At 47.6% G+C, this 23,630-nt stretch overlaps 1 protein-coding gene across 1 annotated transcript in view; it reads left to right on the forward strand.

Moving 5' to 3' along the window:
- The first annotated feature begins 85 nt into the window (after positions 1-85).
- Positions 86-23,630, forward strand: part of SDHA (succinate dehydrogenase complex flavoprotein subunit A) — a 23,933-nt gene continuing 388 nt past the window's right edge. The window contains exons 1-11 of the mRNA XM_032135595.2: positions 86-208; positions 5,408-5,494; positions 6,225-6,386; positions 7,286-7,429; positions 7,743-7,907; positions 10,436-10,584; positions 12,855-12,979; positions 15,528-15,696; positions 17,160-17,355; positions 18,464-18,635; positions 23,055-23,362. Coding sequence (XP_031991486.2) covers positions 146-208; positions 5,408-5,494; positions 6,225-6,386; positions 7,286-7,429; positions 7,743-7,907; positions 10,436-10,584; positions 12,855-12,979; positions 15,528-15,696; positions 17,160-17,355; positions 18,464-18,635; positions 23,055-23,362 — 1,740 coding nt within the window. The 5' untranslated portion in view covers positions 86-145. The remainder of the gene's footprint in view (positions 209-5,407; positions 5,495-6,224; positions 6,387-7,285; positions 7,430-7,742; positions 7,908-10,435; positions 10,585-12,854; positions 12,980-15,527; positions 15,697-17,159; positions 17,356-18,463; positions 18,636-23,054; positions 23,363-23,630) is intronic.

Consider the following 23,630-nt stretch of genomic DNA (forward strand, 5'->3'; position numbering starts at 1 on the left):
CGCGATGTCCCCCGCTGCCGCCCCGCTCGACCCCGGCGTGGTGCGCAGGCGCGGTATCCCCCCTCCCCCCCAGCTCGACCCCGGCGTGGTGCGCAGGCGCAGTCTGCGCGGGGACTGGCGGGACTGCGCGGCGGCGACAACAAACATGTTGGGGGTCCGGGGCCTGTCACGGCTGCTGAGCGCTCGGCGCCTGGCGCTGGCCAAGGCTGTGAGTCCGTGCCGCGGACCGGGGCGGGGCAGGCGGGGGCCGAGGCGGCAGTAGGAGCGGGACGGTCCCCAGCGGGTCCGAGCGGAGCGGGCGCGGTGTCCCCGCGCCCCCTGTCCCGGGATCGGGAAGGGGCTGGGAGAGCCCTGGGCCGGTGCGAGGGGGAGCCGCGGGGCGGACTCGGGGGCCCGGGGAGCTCGGTCTTTAGTAGGTAGTCCGCTTCCCGGTGAAGGTCACAACCCCGCGGGCTTGCTGGGCGTCCCCTCCGCCGCCTTGGTCCGGGCCTGGGGTCCGGGGACCCGGCGGGCTGAGGTAGCCCCTCGCCTCAGTGCCTGGCGGGTGGACTCGGGGAGGAATCGTGTCTGCCCAAGGTCACTGGGGTGGAGCCCTGGCTGGGCTGGGCCTTTGCCGCCCTCTGTGCGGGTTGTCCTGAGGGGCCGCCCGCAGCCCGTGGGTGGGGCCGGCGGGGCGGGTGAAACCGCCCGGGTGGGTGCGAGGCGTGGCCGGGCTGGGCCGGGTGGGCGTCCGGTGGGAAGCGCGCGCGCCCGAGCTTGGGCTTGCAGTTCCCCATTCCAGAAAGCGCAAATCTGTGCATGTCCACTTCGAGACCTTGTAAGTTAAGGGCCTCTACTTTGGGTCCTGTTTGGTGGCCCTTGTGCCACCAAAAATGTGCCCGTGTTTAAAAGCGGCTGTGCCAGTTTTAAAAAATCAGGCGGAGAGTTCAGCGCACTGACCGGGCGAGGACGCCGGGACCTGTGCTTGCCTGTGCGCTGAGTGCCTCGAGGGCCGGGCTCGGTTTAGTCCAGGATGATGGTCAGGGTTCCACTTCCCTGAGGCCTTCCTTGCTCTATGAGTTTGTCTGAATGTGCCCTCTACGATTCCATCTTCAGAATCGGCCTTCTAGGGTTTTATTTAATCAAGCTAAATTGGATAGGTTTAGTTGTTCGGTTCTTTTAAATGAACTTACCCACCCACCTCCTTAATTACAAAGTAATTTTAAATTGCAGAGTAAAAATCTCAATAGGAACCAAGGCATTCAGCAATATTGATTTGAATTATGCCTGTAATTGTGCAGTTTTCTCCTTTCTGAAATAGTTATTAGAAATCTCGTTGAATTAAATGTGAGGATTAGTCATAGCCATCCTGTCAACATCAGAAAGCATTTAAACGTTCTAGTGTGTTGCTGTGGTTGGTGCTGACTGAGCAGAGACCCCCGCCGCATCTTGGGCTCTTAAGAGCTGCTAGGAGGGCGTCCACAAGCAGGAAATAAAGCCCATGGTCAGTGGGGCTTTTTAGGGAAAATGGTAGCTTGTGATGGGAGAAAAGCTAGAGCTAGTGCGTTTGTCCTCAACTCAGATGGTGCCCAGTGTTCCTTCTGCAGACTAAGACCCTGCCAGGGGCGGAGGCACCTTAGACAAGATGGCAAGATAGCAAAATTGAACCAAAATTTAGTCTTGGGTTTTGTAAAAGTGTTTTTATCTTGATGAAGTTAGCTTTTCCTACAGAAATTCTGCCTGCAAGCAGTATATTTATCGGCATTTCAGATAGGCTTTTTTTCCTGAAGGATTGGAGTTTACAAAGGAACAGCATAATCAAATTAGCAGAAAAAAGAAAGAAATTCATGATAGCCAGCTGAGAAATGTGTTTGGAAAATAGATGCTGAGGATAATTTCAGTAAAGACCAGAGAGAATTTTTTAATCTCATTTTGGCCAGTTCTGTGGTGTTTTGATCATTCTGTATTTACAGCTGCTTTCAAGTGACGAACTTATCAGACTTATTTTGCTTTTGGTTTCTTTTTATGGCCCAGTGCACTGACACAGCTTGCAAACTGTTCGAAAGCAGTTTAATCAGAGGAAAAGTAAAACCAACAAACTTAAATAGTTACTGGGTTAACTGCTTACTTCCGGTGAAGTTTTTCAAATCCCTTAACATGAACATACAATATATTGTTCTAGGACAAATTGATTTTTTTTCTTTGAATAGATTGTTCTGAATATGTTTAATGGTGTTCTAGAAATACATTATTTAGGCCATTATGGTAGTAAACTTTTGCCTTGCTTCTTGGGATAATTGTAGCAACGATGGATTCCGTTCTGCATTCTTCATGATGTTTTTCCTGATTTATTTGAAAAATTGTGACTTGGTTTTGATATGAAGCCTGGATATTAATATTAGTTGGGAGTCTCAGGGATTTTTCCCAAGGGTCTTTAGATAGGGGGCAAGTCCAGGATCCAGAGCCAGCCGGCCGACTTGAATCCTTTCTGAGCTTCCGTCTTTCCGTGGGGTTAGTGAGGATTCCGTGGGTAATGTTTGAAACCTTTGGTGGTGCGCTTGTGAACCAGGGCTCGCAGCCTATGCACAGTAACCATGTGTGAACTGTATTTTTTTTTTTTTTTTTTGAGACGGAGTCTCACTCTGTCACCCAGGCTGGAGTCCAGTGGCGCGATCTCGGCTCACTGCAAGCTCTGCCTCCCGGGCTCATGCCATTCTCCTGCCTCAGCCTCTCGAGTAGCTGGGACTACAGGCACCCGCCATCATGCCCGGCTAATTTTTTTGTATTTTTAGTAGAGACGGGGTTTCACTGTGTTAGCCAGAATGGTCTCCATCTCCTGACATCGTGATCTGCCCACCTCGGTCTCCCAAAGGGCTGGGATTACAGGCGTGAGCCACCACGCCCGGCCAAACTGTATTTTAAGTGTCTCTGTTTTTAAAATAATAAACACTAAAATTCTAGTGAGAATAATTACACGCTGTTGTAAAAGAATCAATGAGTATACCCACCCCCCCCCGCCACCCCCCCCACCCCCCGGCCCAGTTCATTTTCCATGAAAGCAATTCCTGTTTCTGATATTGACTCCTGGTATTTGTAATACCTCTGTTTCTTTAGTGGATATGCAGGTGCATTTTTATCAGTTTTAGACTTCTTGCCTGGAGAGGGGATTTAGTTCACTTAAACTACCCTGCTTCCGCTTCTTCCTGATACAGACGTGCGTTTTTAGGTTCTTCACTGGCTGCTTTTGTAATTGTGTAGATTGTACATGCAGATTAGTTTCTTGCTCATGATTTATAGGTGCGTTTTATTAGATGAGGACCCCTTACTCTGCTAGATTTCAGATATTAATACTTATAGGTGCGTTTTATTAGATGAGGACCCCTTGCTTTGCTAGATTTCAGATATTAATATTTATAGGTGTGTTTTATTCGATGAGGACGCCTTACTTTGCTAGATTTCGGATAATAAAGTCTCTGCACTTCTTACTTTTCCCCCTCCACCTCCTAATTCAGTCATCTGAAATTCTTTATTGTTAAGCAAGGTCTAAGTATTCCTTTTAGTTATGTTTTCCCCATTTTTTTCCTTAGAGGAAATGTTTGATAGCTTCTCCTAAAAAAAATTAATAATTGGCACAAAAGACTAGTCTTGTGTCAAAACTGGTTTTATCTAAAGACTGACATTGGCTTAAAGTTGGGCTTTCCAAATTCAAATATCTGCCCCAGATTAGATTTAGATGCAGAGGGTTAGTGTCCTTTTCCCCAGGGGGATGGCATGATAATTTGTTCAAGATTGTGTTATACTAGCTGCCCCTTTTAAGCCAGCTCTGTGTGTGTGTGGTAGGGGGTGGGCAGTGGGTATTCCACATCAACATCCTAGAAAGAACAAATAAACATTGAGTGATCTCACTGTTTCTACTTACATTTGGTATAATGTACTGTTTTTATTGGTGCTATTACCTATGTTAATACGGCACTTTACAAAATTTTCAAGAACGTTTGTATCAAAATTATTTCAAAGACTTCTTTCTTAAAATATGATTTTACCATGTAAAAGATTATACTAAGGTAGAAGAATATTCAATCTTTCTCATTCATTTTCTGAAAAAAGAAAAAACTGAATTAACTTATGTCAAGAAAAACAGAGACTAGAAATTGGAGAAATGAAGAATAATTTTTTATCCCACATAATAATTTCTGAATTGCAAGTATTTCTAAATACTTGAAGACATCCCTCACATCCCCTCTTCTGATTGTATTATTTCCTAAAGCCTTCTTTTTCTTTTCTTTTCTTCTTCTTTTTTTTCTTTTGGAGACTTTGTCTCGCTCTGTCGCCCAGGCCGGAGTGCAGTGGCGCAGTCTAGGCTCACTGCAACCTGTGCCTCCTGGGTTCAAGCGATTCTCCTGCCTCAGCCTCCCAAGTAGCTGGGATTACAGGTGCCCGCCACGATGCCCGACTAATTGTTAGTAGAGATGGAGTTTTGCCATGTTGGCCAGACTGGTCTTGAACACCTGACTTCAGGTGATCCACCCACTTTGGCCTCCCAAAATGCTGGGATTACAGGCATGAGCCACCGTGCCCAGCTCCTAAAACTATTCTTTATGATATTTCTGAGACTATTCAGTGGTCTTCTAAAATGTAGCCAGCAGAATGGAAAACGTATCCCCTAAATGGCTGGCCAACCTTAGCATATGGACAGTGTCATCTCTCTCACACAGAGCCACTAAAAACTAAACACCAAAACCAGTTTTCTTGGGTAAAGATTTCTAAGGTGGAAAACTTAAGTAGCAAGATGTGTCAAGTTGTAGACGTTGGCCAGGAAAAAGCCAGGAGCAGCCAGGCAGGGGAGAGTGTGCATCCGACATCCTCCTGTGTGATGAAGGGATGACACCTCGTCCCTCTGGGCTGTCAACTTTTACTGTTCCAGGATACAGATCTCCTGATTCAGTGTCCAGTGCCTTTTGAACTGACTGCAAGCCCTCACGGACAATTGGAACTGTAATGTGGAAAGGGCTATGATGGAGCCAGTTGAAATGCTTCATTATTTGCAAAATACCACATACAGTGATACGATATAGATGTCTTCCCCTTCTCCATAAGTAGCATAAATTAAGACTTTACAGAGGAAGTGTGCCTTTTTCATTTCATATCTGAGTCAGTGAGTATTGTGTTTGGAAACAAGCTTCATCCTGGTTTTCTAGAGTGCCAAGTCAGGGTGGAAAGGAGGACCTGGGGGCTCAGTCCTTCATTGCCCCTTGGGCTGCCTTCAGGGTGAAGTAGAGGGTCCCAGCTGAGCTTTGTGGTTGCACAGGAGCACCTGGGTACATAAGAAGGTGAACAATTTGCAAGGGGAAATCTGAATTACTGTCTCCCACAGCATTTGTTCCTTCAGGACACTAACCCTCTGGATCTGTGTCTTCTGTGTCTCCAGTGTCCAACAGTGTTGCAAACAGGAACCCGAGGTTTTCACTTCACTGTTGATGGGAATAAGAGGGCATCTGCTAAAGTTTCAGATTCTGTAAGTTCATGCTTTTTGTTCCATTATAAATGATTTTTTTGGCTTAGGAGGTAAGGATCTATACCAGTTTGTTTTCATATGAGTCATAGACATAAGAGAAAAATTTCTCATAGGTATCCAGTGCATGCTGAAATTATTTTCAGTGTAATAATACTTAATTGCAAGTACAAATATAAACATAAATGTTTACATTTTTACTTGTATGTCTTATGTATCTATAAACTAGATTTAAATTTAGGTCAAGTAAAGGAATAAATTAAAATGAACAGTATCTGCTGTGATAGATGATAAAATCCTACTGAAAATAGGACCGTGGGGCCCTTCTGGTGTGGGTTCCTTGGTGTTGAGTGTGCCTGTTCTCTCTCTGTTGGAAAACTGAAACTTGCTGAGAAGTTCTTTTCTCATAAGCTCACAATAGCGACTGAATACTCCTTGGCACCTTCTCAGGCATAAGCATAGGCACGGCCCTGAAGTAGAGTTGTGGTCCTCAGTCTGATCCCATGGGATAGACCCTCTACCATTCATAGAATCTGATTGTCAGTCCCTTCTCCAGGTGCGAATGTGCCCACGTCTCCCCGCACTGTTCAGGGCTCAGCCCCAGGACAGGATGGAGGCCCTGTGTGCCCAGCAGTTGCTCCTTTTATGTTTGTCAGGCTCTTTCACTGTCACAAGAGTCGTCATGTTTGGCATAGTGGAACATGTGATTGACAGGTGAATTTTTCTTTTCTAGATTTCTGCTCAGTATCCAGTAGTGGATCATGAATTCGATGCAGTGGTGGTAGGCGCTGGAGGGGCAGGCCTGCGAGCCGCATTTGGCCTTTCTGAGGCAGGGTTTAATACAGCGTGTGTTACAAAGCTGTTTCCTACCAGGTCGCACACTGTTGCGGCGCAGGTAAGAGAAAGGTGCCCCACCGTGCTCCACTCCGTGCGGGTCCTGAGCAGCCTCGCGCTTTCTACCTGGGCAGCCTCCTGCCTCCTCCCCATGCTCCAGCCACATGGCCTCTTGCTGTGCCTTACTCACTGAGCTCACCCTCTCAGGGGTCTCTCCCTGGAGCCTCTTCCCTGGGGACTTTGAAGGGCGGGAGCCTTGTTGTCACTTTTAATTGGGACTCCAGTCACACTTGGGTTTTCTGTGACCATCTCTCCTACTACCCTCCCCACCCACCCCCGCCTCCCCAACACCTTAAGAAAAGGAGATCATCTAAAGAGAGGAATCAGAATTTAGGTTGGGGAAGAAAAGGGCAAGGGTTTCATTTGTCCCTGTGCTGCTGTCTTCTGGGACTCTCTGAGGGGTAAGACGGTGGTGGGCACACACAGCCAAAGGAAGCAGGGGTACAAGGGAGTGCGACTCTGAGTGTGGAGTTTATTACTTGGCAGGAAGCACTTCTGCTCTTTAACACATGCCCTTAAATGCCTTTGGGAAGATTTGTTATTAAAATTATCTGGAAAGATTTGTTGAGTACCTTTTCTGTGCCAGATATGTTAGGTAATAAGCATATTACAGGTAGCCTTTCCCTCACTGCTCCAGTCAGCCCTTCCTGCAGTTCCCTCTGTCTCCACCACACAGGTGAGGAGACTGAGGCTAAGGGATGGAATCACTGGGCGAGTCGGGGAGGGGTTGTGATCTGGAATCTGTCAGGCCTCCCTGCTCCTCTGCTGAGGTCAGCCCTCGCTGGGAGTCACCGTGTGAGTAGTTGGCTTTCTCTGAATCCCCCAGTGGGTGGATTTGGGCCTGGAAGACAAAGTTGGGGCTCCTGTTTGTGGCTTGTAAGGAGTGGTTGGTGTTTCCAGGGAGGAATCAATGCTGCTCTGGGGAACATGGAGGAGGACAACTGGAGGTGGCATTTCTACGACACCGTGAAGGGCTCCGACTGGCTGGGGGACCAGGATGCCATCCACTACATGACAGAGCAGGCCCCTGCCGCTGTGGTCGAGGTGATGGGCGGGAGGCTCTGGGTGCTCTCGTGGTCTGTTTCTAGTACAAGAGTCCGGGAAAAAATGTAAGCAATTGAGGCAGATGTGGCAGCCGAAAGAATGGTGATTAGCAAAGCTCACAAGAGGAGTCTTTTTCTGTCATGAACTATGCATTACATGTAACAAGAAAACTTCTCTTTGATGAAGTGTTGACATTTTCACAGAATAGGTTACTTTGGGTTTGCAGATTTGTGTTAAAGTTGTTTAGTGTAGATTAGCTATGAATATCTTGACTCCTTTAAGGCATTAAGGTTTTTGTTTTTGTCTTTCCCAGCTAGAAAATTATGGCATGCCATTTAGCAGAACTGAAGAAGGAAAGATTTATCAGCGTGCATTTGGTGGACAGAGCCTCAAGTTTGGAAAGGGCGGACAGGCCCATCGGTGCTGCTGTGTGGCTGATCGGACCGGCCACTCACTATTACATACCTTATATGGAAGGGTAAGGCTGCCCCCGGTCCACCTGAGACAGGACATGTAGTTCTGGGGCTTATGGTAACAGCAGGGAATGGGTTAGCGTGCCCAGTGAGTCAGCCAGAGATTACGTAAAAAGCAACAGAGAACAGCGGTGTGGGACACATGCAGCGACTGTTGATGTGACAGGACCAGACATGTGCCTTGAGGAGCTGCCCCTAATGCAATGTGTTACTTCTTGTATCTGTTTTGGAAAGTTGAATTGATAATCTTATATACCAGGTTTTAACTTGGGATATGTGACACTCAACATACAAGAACAGAGCAAGCAGGCCAGGCACAGTGGCCCACGTCTGTAATCCCAGCACTTTAGGAGGCCAAGGCAGGAGGATCACTTGTGACCAGAGGTTTGAGACCAGCCTGGACAACATAGCGAGACCCTGTCTCTACAGAGAGTTTAAAAATTAGCTGGGCATGGTGGTACATGCTTGTAATCCCAATTACTCAGGAGGCTGAGGCTCCTGGATCACTTGAGACCAGGAGGTTGAGGCTACAATGAGCCATGTTCATACCACTGCACTCAAGCCTGGGCAACAGGAGACCCTGTCTCAAAAAAAGAAAAAGAACAGGCCGGGCGCGGTGGCTCACGCCTGTAATCCCAGCACTTTGGGAGGTCGAGGCGGGCAGATCACAAGATCAGGAGTTCGAGGCCATCTTGCCTAACACTGTGAAATCCCGTCTCTACTAAAAATATAAAAAAATTAGCCGGGCGTGGTGGTGGGCGCCTGTAGTCCCAGCTACTTGGGAGGCTGAGGCAGGAGAATGGCGTGAACTCGGGAGGTGGAGCTTGCAGTGAGCCGAGATGGCGCCACTGCACTCCAGCCTGGGCGACAGAGCGAGACTCCATCTCAAAAAAATAAATAAATAAAAACAAAAAAGAAAAAGAACAATTATTTTAGGGCTCTTTTACCACCTCTGAGTTCCTGAATGGATTGGTTTTGTTTGTTTGTTTTGTTTTTGAGACAGAGTCTCACCCTGTCAACCAGGCTGGAGTGCAGTAGCGCGATCTCGGCTCACTGCAACCTCCACCTCCCAGATTCAAGCGATTCTCCTGCCTCAGCCTCCCAAGTAGCTGGGACTACAGGTGCACACCACCACGCCTGGCTAATTTTTTGTGTTTTAGTAAAGACAGGGTTTCCCATGTTGCCCAGGCTGGTCCTGAACTCCTGAGCTCTGGCAGTCCACCCGCCTCGGCCTCCCAAAGTGCTGGGATTACAGGCATGAGCCACCATACCCAGCCATGGATTGTTTTAATATTAACTGTTATCACTGGACAAAGACTTGAGGTGACAATAGTTACTGGTAATCAGGGTCAACTTTGGCATGACCAAATAATATTCTGAACAGTATTGATTCAGAGTAATCAATATTCTGAACTTTGTTGTTTTCTGATGAATGGGGATGGATCATTAATTTGCAACTTGTTAGAACACCAGTGATTTCTCTTGGCTGAGTGTATCGACAAGTGTGTGGTGGGAGGAGACACTGGCTCTGTCCGGAGCAGGAGCTGTCATGTGGGGAGCTGGCCCAGGCTTACGAGAGCAGCTTGCACTGGCTGAGGGAACAGCAGGTCCAGGCAGGCAGCTCCTTCCAGAGCAGGAGCTGTCATGTGGGGAGCTGGCCCAGGCTTATGAGAGCAACTTGCACTGGCTGAGGGAACGGCAGGTCCAGGTGGGCAGCGCTGTCCAGTGCCTACCTTTCTGGGGCGCGGGAATCTGCTCGTCTGCAACCGTCCGCTTTGGTAGCTGCCAGCCACATGTGGCTGTTGCTAATGTGGCTGGTGTAGCTGAAGAGCTGAACATTTTGATTTTTTATTTTATTTTTTTATTTTTTTGAGACGGAGTCTCGCTCTGTCACCCAGGCCGGAGTGCAGTGGCGTGATCTCGGCTCACTGCAAGCTCCGCCTCCCGGGTTCACGCCATTCTCCTGCCTCAGCCTCTCCGAGTAGCTGGGACTACAGGCGCCCGCCACCACACCTGGCTAATTTTTTTGTATTTTTAGTAGAGACGGGGTTTCACCGTGGTCTCGATCTCCTGACCTCGTGATCCGCCCGCCTCGGCCTCCCAAAGTGCTGGGATTACAAGCATGAGCCACTGCACCTGGCCGATTTATTTTCATTAATTAAATGGTTATGTGTTGCCAGCAGCTCCCATCTGGGCTGTGACCCCATGGTCTGTGGACCTCACTCTGACACCAGACTGAGCAGAGCTGCATGTGGCCACCGGACAGTGTGGAGTGCCTCTTTGGGTTGTGTGGAAGTAGGAAATGTGTCACCAAAATAGGAGCTGTTGCTGCTGCGTTCTCCAGCACACTGTTTGTGCTGCTCGGTGTGGAATGCCCTCTCGGGCTCTGACAGTGTCGTTGACACTGTTGGTGATCTCCTTGGATTTACCTGGTCCATTTGGATCAAGTTCTTTCACCTATTCACATGAGCAGATATCACCTTAAAACCTTAAAGGTTGGCTTAACACTTCCTGCCCTTTTTTTTCCTTTTAGTCTCTGCGATATGATACCAGCTATTTTGTGGAGTATTTTGCCTTGGATCTCCTGATGGAGAACGGGGAGTGCCGTGGTGTCATCGCACTGTGCATAGAGGACGGGTCCATCCATCGCATAAGAGCAAAGAACACTGTTGTTGCCACAGGGTAGGAATCTAATTTCTACTTTATTTTGTTTATAAAAATGAATAAATTTCATTTAGAGTTTCTTTAATGAAAATCGAGGCATTGTAGAATAACAGTTCAGACACAGGCCTTGATATAACCGTGTGAGGGTGATGGCCTTTCCCAGCCGTGGTTCCTCACCTGTAAAGGGTGAGGACAGCAGCACCTGCCTCGGGGTGAGAAAGCGTGGCCCTCAGTAGACGGTAGTGGCTGCCATCAGGTTCACAGCTTACCTCTCCCGATTTTAGATGAGGAAACTGCGGCCCAAAGAGTCACATGGGGTTTTCTGGCAAAATCTCTTGTTTTAGTGGGTACCGTGTTGATACTGATTCCTGGGATGGGTAAGTCCTTCTTCACATAATGAAAATAAGTAACTTTAATTTTATACACTGTCAGTTACTTTAACCATTTTAAAAGTTAAAAAGTGTCAGTATAGCTAAGGAAAAAATCAGCAAAACTACGGGTTGGGAAAAAATAATTTCCAAACCATATATCTAATAATATCTTGCTATCTAAAATAGCAAAAAAAAAAAACCCTACTAAAAACAACCTACTAAGCCCTACTAAAAAACAACCCTACTAAAAGTGGGCAAAGGACTTGAATAGGTGTTTTTCCAGAGGAGACGTACAAATGGCCAACTGATGTGTGAAAAAATGCTCAACATCACTAAGCACCAGAGAAATGCAAATTAAAACCCCAGTGAGGATCATCTCATCTCGCTCCAGTTAGAGTGGCTGTTACCAAGAGGACAAAGAGAGCAAGTGTTGGTGAGGATGTGGAGAAAAGGGAACCCTGTGTGCTGTCGGTGGGGATGTAAATTAATACAACTATTATGGAAAACTCTGGAGGTTCCTCAAAATTCACAGGACTACCATGTGCTCCAGCAACCCCATTTCTGGGTGTATATCCAAAGGGCATGAAATCAGAAGCTCAAAGAGACACCTGGACCCCCATGTTCATTGCAGCGTTATTCACAATACCCGAGATATGGAAACAACCTAAATATGTGTTGGTGTTTAATGACAATGTGGTGTGTATACACAACTGAATACTATTCAGCTATGAAAACGAAGCAAATCCTGTCATGTGAGACAACGTGGATGAACCCAAAGTCATTATGTTAAGTGAAATGAGCCAGGCACAGAAAGACAGCTACTGCCTGTCACTCACATGTGGATCTAAAACAGTCACAACTCATAGAAACAGAGTAGGACAGTGGTTGCCAGGGGCTGGGGGAATGCAGACTGTGGCGATACTGATTAAAAGTGTAACTTCCCGTTACAAGGTGAAGTTCTGAAGGTCTAATATACAACATGGTGACTATAGTTAATATTATACAGCATGGTGGCCAGAGTTAACATCATACAGCATGGTGGCTAGAGTTAACGTCATACAGCACGATGGCTATCGTTAATATTATAACTTGAAATTTGCGAAGAGAGTAGACCTTAGGCATCTGTATCTCCAAAAAAAGGATAATTGTATGAGGTGATAGATGTGTATTAACTTGATTGTGTCATCATTTCACAAAATATACCAAATCATCACACTGTACACCTTAAATATATAGTTTTTTTTTTTTTTAATTCATCAATCATACCTCAGTAAATCTGGGGGAAAAAAACAAAATCCATAAAAATTTTTAAATTTTCATTATAAAAGTAGTATATGCTTATTGGGGAAACCTTTTGAACAGCACAAAGCTAAAATACAAATAGGGCCAGGTGCACGGTGGCTCATGCCTGTAATCCCAGCACTTTGGGAGGCCAAAGTGGGAGGATCACTTGAGGTCAGGAGTTCGAGACCAGCCTGGCCAACATGGCGAAACCTCATCTCTACTAAAAATACAAAAATTAACTGGGCGTGGTGGTGCACACCTGTAATCCCAGCCACTCGGGAGGCCGAGGCGGAAGAATCACTTGAACCTGGGAGCCGGAGGTTGCTGTGAGCCAAGATCGTGCCACCGTACTGCAGCCTGGGCGACAGAGTTAGATCCTATCTCAAAATAAATAAATAAAATACAAATGGAAGTCCTTTCCCTGATCCCAGGCTTCTATCCTACCTGCACAGGTAGCAGCACCACTGGCGTGGCCCCCAGTGATGTGTGTGGGGTGTGCGTGAGTAGGGGGTTGTGTGCACACAGCACTGAGAAGACAGTGCCGGGGACTGCCGTGTCCATTCTGTGATCTCACCAGACAGGCGGTCCGGACGTGGGCCGCTGTGTGCAGTCACTGCTGTCTGTTGTTTCCAGAGGCTACGGGCGCACCTACTTCAGCTGCACGTCTGCCCACACCAGCACCGGCGACGGCACGGCCATGATCACCAGGGCGGGACTTCCTTGCCAGGACCTAGAGTTTGTTCAGTTCCACCCCACAGGTAGGGCAGGATGCCTTGCCCAGCAGGCGTTCGGCTCGTGTGTGTCTCGTAAGCGTGTGGTGCCTACTCATTGCTTTTCCATAGTTTCATGTAATAACATGGTTTCGAAGATCGGCTTCCTCAGCTCTCAGGTCCTAACTTCAATGTCATTTCCTTAAGGAGACTTTTCCCACACTCCCCTTCCCCTAAGGCAGTTTGGGCCACCGTCTTATGCATTTCTCAAGAGCCACAAACCCTGCCTTGGTGATACTTAAGCCAGCGGTAAAGCAGGGATTGAGGCCGGGCGCGGTGGCTCACGCCTGTAATCCCAGCACTTTAGGAGGCCAAGGCGGGCAGATCACCTGAGGTCAGGAGTTCCAGACCAGCCTGACCAACATGCTGAAACCTCATCTGTACTAAAAATACAAAAATCAGCTGGGCGTGGTGGCATGTACCTGTTATCCCAGCTACTTGGGAGGCTGATGTGGGAGGAATGCTTGAACCTGGGAGGCAGAGGTTGCAGTGAGCCGAGATCACGCCACCGCACTCCAGCCTGGGCCACAGAGTAAGACTCCGTCTCAAAATAAAAAAAAAGTAAAGCAGGGATTGTTCAGTGTCCCTCTTCACAGCGAGGTCGTCAGCTCCTCGGGCAGCCAGGTCTTCTCGTTAACTGGGGTGCTCCATGCCCAGCACATGGCAGGGTCTCCATCGGGGTTTACTGAGTGAGCATTCTGAGAGCTGGGAGAATGCCGTGGAACCGAGAAGCAGCACAGGCAGATTCAGCTTTGTAGGAGAACATGGAGCTTCTGCGATAATGGGATGTGAAGTTAGGACACAGCCGTGACAGAACCCCATGTGACGTTGGGCATTGGGCTCAGCCCACATGACCACTGAGGGAGCTTGTCGTGGGGAAGATGAGCTCGTCTTGGGGATGTCTGACGGTTGAGGTTACGAATGTGCAATTCGGAGACATTAACACAGAAATGACAGTTGAAGTCTTGAGTTTGGGGGAGGTTCTTCAAATGAGTCAGAGAGAGACACACACACATCTGCCTCTTGTTCGAGGTGACTCGTCCTGGACTTCTCTGGGTTGCTTTTCTGACCTGTGGACGACGGAGACCCCTGGAGTGGTGCTAAAGAACCAGGCCTGTGTCTTCTCTTAGTCAGTGTCAGCTTTCTGATCCCTGGAAGGGAAGAAAACAAGAAATGAATTTGTTGTAGGTTTTTTTTTTTAATTTGTTTAGAGATGGGGTCTTGCTCTGTTGCCCAGGCTGGAGTGCAGTGGAGCAGTCTTGGCTCACTGCAGCCTTTGTCTCCCAGGCTCAAACGATCCTTCCACCTCAGCCTCCCAAACAGCTGGGACTACAGCCATGTTACCATGCCCAGCTAATTTTTGAGGGTTTTTTTGTTTTTGGTAGAGACAGGGTGTCACCATTTTCCCCAGGCTGGTCTCAAACTCCAGGACTTAGGCAATCCTCCTGCCTCGGCCCCTCAGAGTGCTGGGATTATAGCCATGAGCCACTGCACCCAGCCTGTTGTATTTTTTATTACTGTTTTTAATCAATAACGTGTTGCTGAGCCCCTGAATTCCCTCTGTAATTTGCTTCCTGTTGTATTTTTTATTGCTGTTTTTAATCAATAAAATGTCACTGAGCCCTGAATTCCATCTGTAATCTGCTTAGAGCTCCACTTCTCATGCTTTGTCTTCAATACGTGAGAAGTAATCCACAGAAAAAAGAGCATTGAAACTTAGAAAATCAAAAGGCAGGTGAGATGCAAGAATCACTTCGTTTTAAAAGCAAGATTGTCCTTTTTGTATACTAATAAAAATTGTAGCTTTTGAAATACATTTAGTTTAGGGTTTTTTATCTCCTTTGTTAAAACTTGAGAGCTTGGCATGCCCTGTTTCTCATCGCACTGAGGAGTCACAGAGCCGCTGTTTGGAGCACAGGCCGCTGGACTGCCCAGGTTTGGGTTTGAGCTCTGTCCTCAGCTGCATGAGTGGATGTTACCAAGCGTTAATTTGCTTGTCCCTGAGAAAGGGGGTCGTACTACCCGGAGTTGTTGTAAGACTTAAACGAGTTAATATGGGGAAAGCAGCTAGAACTGCCCATAGCAAGTGCAGTGTAAATATTAACTAAAATAATCGTAATTACTCTCTTTGCCACTGTTTGGGTAATTTAGATATGAATTCTCCAAGCTAGTATTCTTAACTAGTCACCACAGTATCATAGTGCAAAAGAATGTTCAAAAATTAAAACAAAATTTGAGACATCCAGCGTACACCGGGCTGTAATGAGAGTATTGGCCAGAGGTTTGTGGGCCGGCCTTTCTCCTCGCTGGGGACGCCGCTCTGCCCCAGCCTCTGCTGCAGCTGTCAGCCTTGTCCGTGCTTTTTGTTATCCAGACTTTCTACTGTATCTTAACTGTTCTTTCTATTCAGTTTTGCATATAATGCCTTCTGCATGTCTTTTTCCTCTCTCCCCCAAAAAATATCTTGAAAAAAATAATGCATTTGAAATAGAGACCTAGCAATTGTTAGGTTATAAATGTGTGTTATTTTTTGCAGGCATATACGGTGCTGGTTGTCTCATTACGGAAGGATGTCGTGGAGAGGGAGGCATTCTCATTAACAGTCAAGGCGAAAGGTTTATGGAGCGATACGCCCCCGTCGCGAAGGACCTGGCATCTAGAGATGTGGTGTCTCGGTCGATGACTCTGGAGATCCGTGAAGGAAGGTGCGTGTGATTTACCCCCAGCGCTGTCTGAGCAGGCACACGGGCCGGGGTTGCTTCTGTGAGTTTCAGCACCGCTCGCCCTCACCTTCGGGTGCAGGCACACGTGCACAGCCACCTCTGTCAGCTGCTGGCAGGCGTCTGTTAGTCTGTCATATCTTCCTAAAGACCTACATTTTGAAAATTTTAGCCAGTTTCTTTCTCACATCTGTGGAACAGAGTTTCTCTTAGTGTGTGTGAGTATGTGACGGAGTATGGCAGAGAGAGACACACCCAACCGGAAGTCGGCATGTGGGCCTTGGGTGTCGTGTCTGATACCCACAGATGTTTTTCGGCAGCTTTCAAAGTGTGTGGGTTATTTGGCTTTCAGTAAAACAATTTGCAGCTCTTTCATTGCCTGACCCTGTTCTTTAATGTAATGACACTTGCTAAATATCTGCGGGTATGGCCTTTAGAGGTTTTACATTTTTATATTTAAAAAAACAGAGAAGTCAGGCCAGGCACGGTGGCTCATGCCTGTAATCTCAGCACTTTGGGAGGCCAAGGCGGGCGGATCAGGAGGTCAGGAGATCAAGACATCCTGACTAACACGGTGAAACCCCGTCTCTACTAAAAATACAAAAAACTAGCCGGGCATGGTGGCAGGCGCCTGTAGTCCCAGCTACTCGGGAGGCTGAGGCAGGAGAATAGCGTGAACCCGGGAGGCGGAGCTTGCAGTGAGCTGAGATCATACCACTGCACTCCAGCCTGGGCGACAGAGCGAGACTCCATCTCAAGAAAAAAACAAAACAGAGAAGTCAAATGGTTTTTGGAATATGATGGCCCTCCGTACCCATCGGCTCCACGTGTGGTTTCAGCCAACTATGTATTGAAAATAAATTTGCTTCCTTACAGCTATGCACTGTTCTTCCTTGTCATTGTTCCCTAAACAACACAGTGTGACAACTATTTACGTGGCATTTACATTGTACCGGGTACTATGAGTAATCCCGGAGTTGTTGTAAAACTTTAAATGAGGATGATTTAAAGTATAGAGGAGGATGTGCATAGGTTATATGCAAATACTCTCCCATTTTATATTAGCGACTTGAGCATCCACGGATTTTGGTATCCGTGGGGGTCCTGGACCGAACCTGCCACGGATACGCAGGGGCGACTGTATTTGGCATTGAGACCTTTCTAATGCTCTTACCAAGGACAGCCGCAGCTGTGATCCCTGAGACGAGTGTCAGTTCAGTGAGGGCAGAGTTTTTGTTCTGGTTCTCAGCTGTGTCCCAGCACCTAGGATTGTCCCTGGCACACAGAAGATGCTTAGAAAAGATCTGATGAGAGGGTGACCATACATGAGGGGAAATTTTCCTCAGTATCAAAACATGTTGAAACTCGCAGGCTTCCAAGATGACGTATTCTCAGGTCTCCTGCCGTTGCCGTTCTCTGCCTTATGTGATGGTGTTCTGTCTTACCAGAGGCTGTGGCCCTGAGAGAGATCACGTCTACCTGCAGCTGCACCACCTCCCTCCAGAGCAGCTGGCCACGCGCCTGCCCGGCATTTCAGAGACAGCCATGATCTTCGCTGGCGTGGACGTCACGAAGGAGCCGATCCCTGTCCTCCCCACTGTGCATTATAACATGGGCGGCATTCCCACCAACTACAAGGGGCAGGTGATGGTGCCGGCTCCTCCCCCACAGCTGGAAAGAAGGCTGGGACATCGGGGCCCACCTCGCAGTTGTCTCTAGATCTTAGAGGAAGAGACAGATGTTTCCTTCAAGGAAGTACTGTGTTGTTTTCTAGGTTGCACTTTAAATTTCTATCACTGGAGGATGGAGCGGGGCTTAGTAATTTATTCCTCCTTAGTAAACTGTCATAGATACATCATTTGCAGCTTTTTCCATTTTGTAATTACTTTCCTATATGATCTTGTGTTATTTCTAATGATCTTCTACATCGAGGGATCTTTATAATTCCTATTTCTAATGATCTTGTACCTTTGAGTGGTTTGAGGTTCACACAGAGCTTGTCAGTCACTTAGGCTCCTTGTTGGGCGAGGTGGGTGGAAGCTGTTAGTTTCCCTGCGTAGATGAAGAGGTGAATGGGGTAGAAGGGTCTGGAACATCAGTGTCCCCTGCTGATGTTCCTCCACCTGCCATGCTCCCGGGTCTGAGCCGGAGCACAGGTGGGGAGGGCCTCGGGAACATGGGACACGGGGCACAGTCGCAGATGCTGACACTGGAGGTCCTCTGACCTGCTTGTAACAGCAGGTGCTCAGGGGCAGAGGGGAAACTGGGGGATACATTCGGAAGCTTCCCTCTGAAGAAGAGTAGCTGTGGTCCTTACTTCCCTCTTAGATACGGTCTTTACTTCCCTCTCTTTTTTTTCTTGGAGATGGGGTCTCACTCTGTTGCTTCGGCTGGAGAGCAGTAGCGTGATCTCAGCTCACTGCAACCTCCGCCTCCCAGGTTCAAGTGGTTTTTCCGCCTCAGCCTCCCTAGTAGCTAGGATTACAGGCACCCGCCATCATGCCCCGCTAATTTTTGTATTTTTAATAGAGATGGGGTTTCACCATGTTAGCCAGACAGGTCTTGAACCCCTGACCTCACGTGATCCACCTACCTCAGCCTCCCAAAGTGCTGGGATTATAGGTGTGAGCCACCATGCCTGGCCTACTTCCCTCTCTTTCTCTGATCTGCAGCACAGACACCCTGTTGGGGGAGGTGGGCTGGTGGAGGTATGGGCGCCTTGACATTTCACCTGGAATCTTCCTTTTCACAGGTCCTGAGGCACGTAAATGGCCAGGATCAGATTGTGCCCGGCCTGTACGCCTGTGGGGAGGCCGCCTGTGCCTCGGTACATGGTGCCAACCGGCTCGGGGCGAACTCTCTCTTGGACCTGGTTGTCTTTGGTCGGGCATGTGCCCTGAGCATCGAAGAGTCATGCAGGCCTGGTAAGTGTTTTCTTCAGGAGCCAGACTATTTGAGAAGGCGCAGGAAGTTACAAAGTCTTTTTTCTTTTTTTTTGAGACAGGGTCAGCCCAGGCTGGAGGGCAGTGGCACAGTCCTGGCAGCCTCAACCTCCCGGGCTCAAGCAGTCCTCAACACCTCAACCTTCAGAGTCCCAAGTAGCTGGGACAACAGATGTGCACCATCACACCTGGCTAATTTTTTTAAAAATGTTTTTTGTAGAGACAGGGTCTCACAATATTGCCCAGGCTGGTCTTGAACTCCTAGACTCAAACAGTCCTTCTGCCTCAGCTTCCCAAAGTATCGGGATTACAGGCATGAGCCACTGCACCCAGCCGGTTACGAAGCCTTGATTTGTTACTGGAAATTTGCTTAGTGATCATACAGAGGTAGTCTGGGTTTTTCCCCTAGAAGTGATTAAACTGAGAAATCCAGAGATTATATGGTGGTAATGTTGAGACTAGATAGAGGCTGGTTGGGGATCTTAACAGTTAAGGTGACATTTTTGGGGTTACATTTTTTTTTTTAAATTATTTTGCAGTCATTATGTTCTGCTTAGAAAAAGCACGATTAGGAAGTTGTTATTTTTAGGGGAAGTTTGTTATGTATTACTTGCCTGATAGAAATCACTTATTTACAATGAAATATTTTAAATAGTTGGCATGAATGAATATGTAACTTCTTGGTACTTAGAAAAATAATTTAGGCCATTCTAAAAACAAAGTACAGGTAACCTCTATTAGAGGAGAAGGGCTGACTTACAGTGAACAGGATTCCCACCCTCTACGGACAGACTGGATTTCACTTGCTGGTTTTCTTTTCATGATAGCATCAAATAATGTGCAGGAGAAGAAATACCGTGTGTGGGAGTGTGAGTCTTACGTGCACTAAGAACAGGACAGTTAGCATCACTCCCACCTCAGAGATGTTCACGGTGGTTATCCAGCCTCGTGTGCTCAGAACAGTGTGAGGTGGATGAGGCACTGGTGGACGTTTGTGTGGCAAGGATGGTGGGACCCCAGGCCCACGTTCTTCCCGTTACCTTTCTCTGGTGTTAACTGTTAGCATCATTTCTGCTGTTTTTATACAACAGGTGCTTTTTGTATGAATTCAAGTGAAATAAAAACTAGCACTGCCGTAACTTACAGACATGCCCCCTTTTATATCTGTAGTTAGAAAGGTACAGATAGTATTAAAAGGGTAGCTTACTTCAGACACTCTGTCTCTGTGGATCTGACCACAGCCCAGGAGGCCAGCACACGCAGAGCTGGCGTCTTATCCCAAGCCGTTGCTGATCATCGGAGAAGGCGGAGTTCAGGTCCATCGTTCCTCACGCCACAGGTTGTGCTTGTCTCACTCCATAGCCCTGCACTTTGTAGCAGTGAGGACTGATACGACTTCTCTCAGAGCCATGTAGAAATTTTGAGCTTCTCTTTCTTTGAAAATGCAAAAAAGAGCATTTTGTAAGAAACCCTATACTTTACATCTGAGAAACTGCTCATGCATGCAGCATCTCACGCAGAATGCTGTGGAGTCACACCCAAAAGGCTGCACACCTGTGGTTCTGTTGATACGACATTCTGGAAAAGGCACATCTAGGGAAGAAAAGGGATTGGTGGTTGCCAGAGGCTGTTTCCTGATTGTGCTGATACTTACAGACACAGCTCTGTGTGTGTCAAAATTTGAAAAACCCTACACTAGCCGGGCGCGGTGGCTCACGCTTGTAATCCCAGCACTTTGGGAGGCCGAGGCGGGCGGATCACGAGGTCAGGAGATCAAGACCACGGTGAAACCCCGTCTCTACTAAAAATGCAAAAAATTAGCCGGGCGTGGTGGCGGGCGCCTGTAGTCCCAGCTACTCGGAGAGGCTGAGGCAGGAGAACGGCGTGGACCCGGGAGGTGGAGCCTGCAGTGAGCCGAGATTGCGCCACTGCACTCCAGCTTGGGTGACAGAGCGAGACTCCGTCTCAAAAAAAAAAAAAAAAAGAAAACCCTACACTAAAAATGATGAGTTTATTTTACTGTATCTTTGTGCTTTAATTTTTAAAAATGAAAAGGAAAGAAAAAATGCTTGTAGCATCACCACTTCTCCCCCACCCCCCTCCAAAAAAGAATACATATATATATATATATATTTTTTTTTTTTTGTTAGAGCTAGTCTCCCTCTGTCGCCCAGGCTGGAGTACAGTGGTATGATCAGGTGCATGCCACCACACCTGGCTAATTTTTAAAAATATTTTGTAGGGACAGGGTCTCCCTGTGTTGCCCAGGATGGTCTTGAACTCCTGGTCTCAAGTGATCCTCCTGTCTCAGCCTCCCAAAGTGGTTACATGCATCTATACATGTGTTAACATTGGTAGAACTGAGGCTAGGTGCAGTGACTCACACCTATAATCCCACCAATTTGGGAGGCCAAGGCAGACAGATTGCTTGAGCTCAGGAGTTCGAGACCAGCTTGGGCAAGGTGGTGAAACCCCATCTCTACCAAAAATACAAAAATTATCTGGGCATGGTGGTTCACACCTGTGTAGTCCCAGCTACTTGGGAGGCTGAGGTGGGAGGATTGCTGGAGCCTGGAAGGTGGAGGTTGCAGTGAGCCGAGATCACACCACTGCACTCAAGCCTGGGCAAGAGAGGGAGGAGACACTGTCTCAAAAAAAGAAAAAATAAATTGTAGAATTGTCCACCAAAAGACAAAAGTCAATTTTACTGAATGATCAGTTTTTAAAGTGTTATTATCAAAAGGAAGAGAAACACCAGCGAGCCTGGAAGCATTTGAGCAGACCCTCAAGAGACCCACAGCCTGGGCCTGGGGAGAGGCGGGTCCCGGGGAGAGGCGTGGGCGTGGGCGGGGCCTGTCTGACTCCTGCATGTCATACCTCCTACCTCCTGCATGGGTTACCTGTTGAAGAAAATATATATGATGTTATAAAAAAAAAACTTCAAAACTTTTTTCAAGGCCGGGCGCGGTGGCTCACGCTTGTAATCCCAGCACTTTGGGAGGCCAAGGCGGGTGGATCACGAGGTCAGGAGATCGAGGCCACGGTGAAACCCCGTCTCTACTAAAAAAAGTACAAAAAATTAGCTGGGCATGGTGGCGGGCGCCTGTAATCCCAGCTACTCGGAGAGGCTGAGGCAGGAGAATGGCGTGAACCCGGGAGGCGGAGCTTGCAGTGAGCCGAGATTGCGCCACTGCACTCCAGCCTGGGCAACAGAGCGAGACTCTGTCTCAAAAAAAAAAAAAAAAAAAACAAAAACAACTTTTTTCAAGACATCGTGGAAACACAAGAGTTGCAAATCTTGGCTGTGCGCGGTGGCTCACACACGTGATCCCAGCACTTTGGGAGGCTGAGGCAGGTGGCTCACCTGAGGTCAGGAGTTCGAGACCAGCCTGGCCAACATGGTAAAACCCCATCTCTACTGAAAATACAAAAATTAGCCAGGTATGGTGGCATACTCCTGTAGTCCCAGCTACTCTGGAGGCTGAGGCAGGAGGATTGCTTGAACCAGGAGGTGGAGGTTGCAGTGAGCCGAGATGGTGCCACTGCACTCCAGCCTAGGCTACAGAGCAAAATTCCATCTCAAAAAAAAAAAAAAAAAAAATTGCAGATCTTGAAGTATAGGTGAGAGCACACAGGAGTCCAAATCAGCAGGTGACTTTCAAGCACACAGCAGCCACCTTCCTCCCCCTAATGCAAAGGACAGTGGGGTGGCTGGCCCCTTGGGACCACCATCTGGAAGGTATCTTTTTTTTCCCTTAGTGGAGTGACATTTATAGACACTTAATGTATATAAATTTGTATACATTTAATTTTTTTTTTTTAAGACAGGGTCTCGCTCTGTTGCCCAGGCTGGAGTGCAGTGGCACAATCTCGGCTCACTGTAACCTCCACCTTTTAGGTTCAAGCAGTTCTCGTGCCTCAGCCTCCCAAGCAGCTGGGATTATAGGCGCATGCCACCATACCCAGATAATTTTTGTGTTTTTAGTAGAAACAAGGTTTTGCCACGTTGGCCAGGCTGCTCTTGATTCCCGACCTCAAGTGATCCACCTACCTCGGTCTCCTAAAGTGCTGGGATTACAGGCGTGAGCCACCGCACCCGGCCTACATTTAATTTTTTAATTTTAGAGATGATTTCTAGTTTATTCACTCTAAGATCACTTAATGGATATCTACTGTGTGCCGACAGTTTTGTGTTTCATGTCTGTTCTTTAAAATTGGCCCCAACTCAACAGATGGCCTCAGATGTAGGGTGGGCTGGCAGTGTGTTAGTTCAGGAGACTTACACAGTTTCCAGGCTCCCTGAGCGGCTGTGCTACATATTTGTGTGTCATTCTAAATCCATTTGGTTTTTTAAAACGTTTTTCGAAACTTAAATTCTAGCGTTTTTTGTTGGTGTTTTAGGAGATAAAGTCCCTCCAATTAAACCAAATGCTGGGGAAGAATCTGTCATGAATCTTGACAAATTGAGATTTGCTGATGGAAGCATAAGAACATTGGAACTGCGACTCAGCATGCAGAAGGTAAGAGCCTGGACTCGCTCTGGGGTGAGCAGGCGGGCTGCATACCTGGTCCTGCACTGGTTTTGTTTTTTTAAAAATAGATTTAGGGGGATGCAGGTGCAGTTTTGTGTGGATGGTTTTACTGTGATATGGTGGAGTCTGGGCTTTTCATGTACCCGTCACGCAAGTCGTGTGTGTTGTACCCAGCAGGTAATTGCTCACCCCCCCCCCGGCTTTTTGGAGCCCCCAGTCTCTGTTAGTCCACTCCGTGTGTCCAGGTATACTCACCGTTCAGCGCCCACTTCCAGTGAGAATGTGTGACACTTGACCTTCTGAGTCACTTCACTTAGGATAGTGAACTCCCGTTCCATCCGTGTGGCTGCAGAAGACATGATTGCGTTCTTTTTTCGTGGCTGAGTAGTATTTCATGGTATATATGTACCACATTTTCTTCATCCGGTCATCCGTTGTTGGGCAA

This window comes from Hylobates moloch, unplaced genomic scaffold (assembly GCF_009828535.3).
Source record: "Hylobates moloch isolate HMO894 unplaced genomic scaffold, HMol_V3 SCAFFOLD_17, whole genome shotgun sequence".
NCBI classification, from domain to species: domain Eukaryota; kingdom Metazoa; phylum Chordata; class Mammalia; order Primates; family Hylobatidae; genus Hylobates; species Hylobates moloch.